We start from the raw sequence: 6,466 nt of genomic DNA on the forward strand, positions 1-6,466 counted from the left end.
CTGATATTACATACACCCTTGAAACGCCAATGGATAAAAGGAGCCCACACGAGAAAAGCTAAAGTTCCATTTCATACTACTCGAACACAATCATGAAAACTACACACACTACTGAGCATGTACCAATGTTTCACACAATGTTAAAACAGAGCCTCACAGAAGGTCCACTGACGCACAATGGGCAAGCCCTCCCCCCACCTTCATTCTCTGAACACACCACTCGCTCTTGTCATGCTACCCCTGTCATCAGTCATCAAAAAGAGAAATGGTGAGCTTTAACCCTGCTGGTTTCACCTGGAGCACCCTGTTGACACAACGACATGCGAAGAAGGCACCGGAATAGCCAGGGAAGGAGCACGAAATGCACCATTCAGCATGCACCACCAGCAGCACGCAACGTACAGACAGTATGCTTTGCTGCTGCTATCTCGTGCAGTTAAGAGCTGCCTCCTTGGACACTCCTGGTTGGTGCCACTGCCAAGGCACCTGGCCAGCACTGCTGCATAAGTAGGCAGTGAACAGGTCCCTGGCAGCAGCTGCATCAACATGGTGGTTCCTTGAGTGCATTGTTCCAATAGGAAAAAATTGTTGCCTGCTGTGCTTTGCATGTTTTGCCGCCAGTGTCCTGCGAAATTCCCAAAGCTATCTTCCCTATCTGGGAATTTGTGGGCCTGGGGGTTATAGATAGTTAGGAAGTTGTGAAGCAGACACGCAGCTTTCACAACAAACTCAACATTCTCCGGCTGCAGGTTCATGGTGCGCAACAGTACTCTCCACCTGGCAGCAGTAATGCCAAAGGCATTTTCTACACAGCGCCTGCAGAAATGAAACAAAACACAGTTTGAGCAATGATATTAGATATGACAAACAATGGGGCTTACAAACACATTATGAGCACGTACTCGGATAAGCGCAAGTGGCAAAGTAATGACAGCTTTGCGTCTTGAAGTAAAGGTTCTTTGTAAACACAGTGCCAATCGCCTAGTGTCTTGTGAATTGTAGACGTGTGCTCCCCCACACTGTGGTGCCTTTCGGGCTTTCTTTGGTGGATCCTTTTAAATATGATCACTTGGGAATACCACTTTAGCTCACCAGCTAACATAACTACGCATTTCCAAGTCAGCAACACATACGCGGGGCAACTTTGTGCAAGACCTGTGTTGCAAATTGTTTTAAGGGACTGACAACCAGCCAGAACACTTTGCGAGATGCTGGTAAAAATGAGAAAAAAAAAACATTAATTATAGTGGTACAATCGAGCCTGCCGATCACGACTTCAATGGAAATTATAATTTGAAGTTGGCATACAAAATCGCAATAACCATCATGAATACGCAATGAACCCTTCGTACTTTGAATGTGGTATATGAGATTACTGTACATTAGCCGATCGTTATAAAGTGGCACATAGTTGTTTAAAATTGCAGTACTTATGTAATTTGGCTTTTGCAATTGATTTTACACGTATTATGCAGCAGCAAAGTACACACTAATGAGCGGCGCTAGTTTCATGGTAACGAGTGGAGCAGCAGAGTGGGCAGATCCATGCAATGTATTGTGGTGCATATTAGGGCTGCTGTATACACCCAAGTTTGCAATTTAGTGCCCAGAGCACTGAGAAACAAAATGCCATCGACGATTTGTGCCATGAATGGGTGCCAGCCCTGCAATAATAGCACTACTGGCATGTCCGACCACTTAGCTTGGTTTGGTTGAAAAAAGCTTCGCGCATGCAGCCTGCAAAAGCATGGCTTTCGAGATCAGTTTATGTTACGTGGAGGGAGCTGTTGCTGGGCTATAGATTCAGACACCGCCTATTATTGTATATATAATTCAGCGCTTCAGGAAACATGAACTGCACTTTACATTGACCTGATAAACAAATTATTACTTTTCTTACAGATAGAGTCGTACTTGCCTTCTACTTTCGACCAATGCCTGCGTAAAAATCGCTATCACATTTACATTTTACTCTTTCCAGCATGTTTCTTGAGCACAACCACATCCGGAATGCAGAACGGAAAATTCTGATAACAAAATGTTCACAACATTTTCCGCATTACCACTGCACACTAACCACTTGTGCGATAGCTACTTGAACTGTTCACGTTCACGCTAAACTGCAGTGCTCTACATTGCAGAGACTAAGTGCATTTTACCAAACTTGCTTACAAGGACCACCGAGTTGTAGCTACCAGCTGCAGGTGGATGTGAACTTGTTTTCTAGCCAACAGTGCTGGTGTTACAATGAAATCAGAGGAACACTGTTACGCCATACCTTGCCCGGCTGAGCCTGTAATTGAAGATCCGTTTGTTGTCGTTGAGGTGCCTGGCTGGGAATGGCCGCATGAAATCCTTCCTCAACTGGAAACCCTCGTCCCCAACAAAGGCATATGGAGCGTTTGTTGAAGTTCCCGGTAGACAGCCAAGCGCGGGGATGTCAAGTTGGCCATGACTGAGGGCACGGCCAAAGTCAGAGTTCTCGAATGTCCCACCATCACTCATCCGACCTTCGGCGCCCACATCAATGAGTACATACTTGCACACACTGTCCACAACTGCCATCAGTACTATGGAAAATGTTCCCTGAAAGATCAAGCGTGGCACATAAAATTAACACAGGTGGAGCCATGAACATTTATATGCCCAAAATGAATGAAAGAGTGCAAGATTACTGGTACACTTTCTTTTCTTTTTCGACAACTTACGTGGGCTTATAGGTGCCACTGCACAGAGGCAATAGGTCTACCCAGTAGCATTGTAACGGGTGGGGGGGCGGGTGCACGGGGCCTGTAGGGGGGGGGAGGGGGCTGACAGAAGAGCTAGGGGCCCCGGGTGCATGGGGCCTGTAGGGGGGGTGACAGAAGAGCTAAGGGCCCCGGGTGCCAGATGACCTTGCTACGCACGGGTCTACTTGATGTGCAAGTATACCACACGATGATAGTATGACATCATTAGTATCTAACGGCAATGTCTTGTGCCAGCAGTGCTGCATCCCACATCAACTCTGCTCGTTTATTAGTGCTTTGCAAGCAACATGCAATGTCAGTAACTGAAGTGGCCATTCATGCGGTGAAACAATGTATGCTGCTTCAGCAAGTACACCACTGCAACAAATTGGCAAAGTTGATATGCTGTCTCGAAGGGCTAGAGTGCCTTTACCCTGTAAGTCATTGCAAAGAAAAAGATGAGCACTGCGAAATGTATTAAAAATGTGACCAGGAATTTAAGATGCATGCAGGCTCACCCAACACACTCACTCAGGCTGCATACAGGATTACTAAAGACAGACTCTAAGTTTAGACAAGCAGCATTCTCTCAAAGCTCTGTTAATTTCATGGTGAGAGGCTGATTACTAGAAAGGAAAATGACGACCCATACATTCATCACCTAAATTTTGCGGCAAAACTCCTCAATTGCAATGTCAGCGTGATGTCACAAACTTCTGTGCGTTCTTTGGTAACTTGACTCTTCTGTTGATGAAAAAGTTATGGAAACTTGGCCCTCTAACTGTCTCGCATAATGCAAAAGTTGTAGGTTCAGTAGCCATCGGCCTTGGGTAGTTTTGTCATTTACTTTCATTTCTCCTTCAATTTATCATTTTTACACTTCAATCAAAAAAACAAAACACTTCCTTTAGTCTTCTGCTTGACTTCATTATTTGTTGGTTCTTTGTGGCCGCTGCTTTATAAAGTAATTTAATCCAGATGTACGGATAACTATTACAGCAGGCGCAAACAGACGATGTCACAATTCATCACATCACAGCAAGCTGGTGTGGGGACTTCAAGGTAATGTTACAAGTCTCATTTCTTGCACCTTTTTAAGCTTACTGGCCCTCCATTTACAAAAAAAGTGTCCTTTTTGGAATTGTTGGAGACTACTAGAACAAGTAAACCTACTTTGCTCTCTAGTGCCCTTGTTAGCATGCAATGATAAAGTGAGCGAGGGACCCACAAAGTTAATCCACATGAGCTTTTACCTTGTAGTTGAAGTATGTAGTGCCAGACTGTCGAGGACAGACGATTGCAACATGTTTGCCATCAACAGCTCCCAGGCAGTTCGGGAACAACCACCGCGAGGCAAAGCCTTCCGCAACATGTGCCCAGTCTGCTCTGGTAGGTTTCTGGAAGTAAACAGTGGTAATGCAGTGAGCCAATTAAGAGTTGCTTTTGCACAATATATCATGTGATAAACAAGTATGTATTATATTTCAAACACAGGTGCAATAAACAGTAGCAAGACGAGAGGCCTCAGCCTAGAGCCACGTTTTTGTTTTTAAACAAGGGAGACATGCTCCCATCAGTTCAACAACTACGCACATGATACAGTTTGAAATAGAACGCCCAGCTGTTCAGTGACACAGCCAACGTGACCCCCATACTGGCATGCCATTTGATGATTATCCCTGATTAGGTACATGTATGACAAGCACTCTGTTACCTGTTCCGACACAGCAAACAGCTGAATTCTCAGAAGCGCATCCATTTATCATGCTTTAAAATGTTCATGCTCATGAAACTTGGTTTATCCAAAGTTAGCAGACAGTGACGTTTATTCTTTCATTCTTTCTAATTACTCCCATGAATCCAAGTGCAGCTTCCCTATCGCTCCGATACATCATCTCTGTGGCCACCCACTGATGGCATTTCTCGAGTCGAGCAGCATGACCAGTAAATGGGCACACATTGCAGATTTTCCTGCTCTTTCACGCCGAAAGGGCCATTCAGATTTTAAAAAAAAGCTTTGAGTGTTAAATTTTATAACATTATTTAATGCCTCACAATAAATTACAATCACTCTAACTCGGTACTTCACATATCAACAGTGTACCGTGTTTGTATTTTTGCAAGCGATACTTATCACAGAAAACAACTTCCTTTGCGTTGCCCCCCTCTGCATGCCTATTTTTTTGTCTGGCCACTTTGAGAAATATAATGAATGCAGTATAAAGGAACATTCAGTGGGCAATACTGCAGTGCACCTTGATGTATGCATATCCCGGTGTGCAGGTAAATGTCAGTACATATAATTAAAATATATTAAAGCGCAGGTTGTACTGAATGCTGTACTTGCAACATGCCTTTTGTGTATGAGCACTCGAGCATGCATGCATCAGTGGAAATGTGAGTGAACAGAACATTTTCAACTGTATTAAGAGCACAGAATAATTGCATATTGATATTATATGAACCTATGCAAACATTCTACAATGGACGTTTGTCTGTTTGCATGAAGCGTCAGTGCTTCAGCTTACCTTCATGACATGGTCTTTGAGTCGTGCCCAGATAGCACGACATGACAGGTGAATGCACAAACGTGCCGTCTCAATTCCTACCCGGTAGGCCGATGCAATGGAGGGAATATCTTGCCCAGATGCCAGGTGACTGCAACAACAAAAAGGCAAATGCAAGCAAAAGGTATTTTAGAATCTAAATTTCTGCTTATGATGAGATCATCCTTTAACTAAAAATCTACTAACATCAAGGCTATAGCCAGTCTTTCACCAGGTTTCAGGGGATCCCTGGAGACATTGCACCGCGTCAGGTCTGCTGACACAAAGCCCAACAACGTGTCGAACAGTGCTGGCGTCATGGGGAAAAACTTAAAAAAAGCCATGGTCCCCTTCACGCATATACGCATCTGTTGACAAAAGGAAAATTAAGTTAAAATTCAGGTGAACGGAACTGTTTCCGACAAAATTGACACACATACAACATGCGTACATTTTATTTTAGCCCATTCACAATTTCGTTCAATACATTTCTCCTCAAATTGATAAATTAGGATGCATGACGAAGTCACACATTAAATGTGATATATAGCCTTGGTTTCCAATTTTGTGGACAGCCTTTTATCAATATTACATCACAACTAAGTATACTGTATCTCACTACTACGGATATGGGGATTTGCTTAGGAAAGCACACATGCATGCACAGTAGCTGTTCATTGGCTATTTCATGTGATTGCTGCTAAGCCAGCAATCACATTTGCAGGGAATAAGCTTGGGCATGTTGGTGGGATACATACAAACTGGGTACATAGCGCAAGAATGACACAAGGACACTCGTCCCTTGTTCCTGCTTCGTCCTTGTGTCATTCTTGTGCTATGTATCCCAGAAATCACACCAATATAACTGGTGCTCCAAGTGAACGATTAGTAGTGCAGAAAGCTCAGTTATTACATGGAAGTGTGCATACATGTGCAACTATTCTTGTTGCATTAGTATTTACAATATTTAACTATGGGCTGATATGTACATTTCCAAATCTCAGGGGAAACTGTCTATGCTTGCCACAATGGCATGTTCTACAGTTGTGCAGTATCACCAATTGTTAGGGTGAATTATGTAGCACTGTGACATCTATCAGGAACCTCCGCATGCGAAATTAATATTTTAATAGCATTGCCGTTACCAGAAAGCGTGGTCGTTTGGAGCTTGTAAAGAGTATCTCATGCATT

General features: G+C 43.6%; 1 protein-coding gene across 1 annotated transcript; it reads right to left on the reverse strand.

Annotated features, from left to right (window-relative positions):
- Positions 1–436: 436 nt before the first annotated feature.
- LOC135910144 (uncharacterized) lies at positions 437–5,595 on the reverse strand. The gene is made up of 6 exons (XM_070528920.1): positions 5,483–5,595; positions 5,258–5,387; positions 3,983–4,126; positions 2,279–2,586; positions 730–816; positions 437–536 (listed from the first exon to the last, which is right to left on the reverse strand). The coding sequence occupies exons 1-6, from the start codon at positions 5,593–5,595 to the stop codon at positions 437–439; spliced, it is 882 nt and encodes a 293-aa protein (XP_070385021.1).
- Between the last annotated feature and the right edge of the window lie 871 nt (positions 5,596–6,466).

This window comes from Dermacentor albipictus, unplaced genomic scaffold (genome assembly GCF_038994185.2).
Source record: "Dermacentor albipictus isolate Rhodes 1998 colony unplaced genomic scaffold, USDA_Dalb.pri_finalv2 scaffold_15, whole genome shotgun sequence".
Lineage (NCBI taxonomy): Eukaryota > Metazoa > Arthropoda > Arachnida > Ixodida > Ixodidae > Dermacentor > Dermacentor albipictus.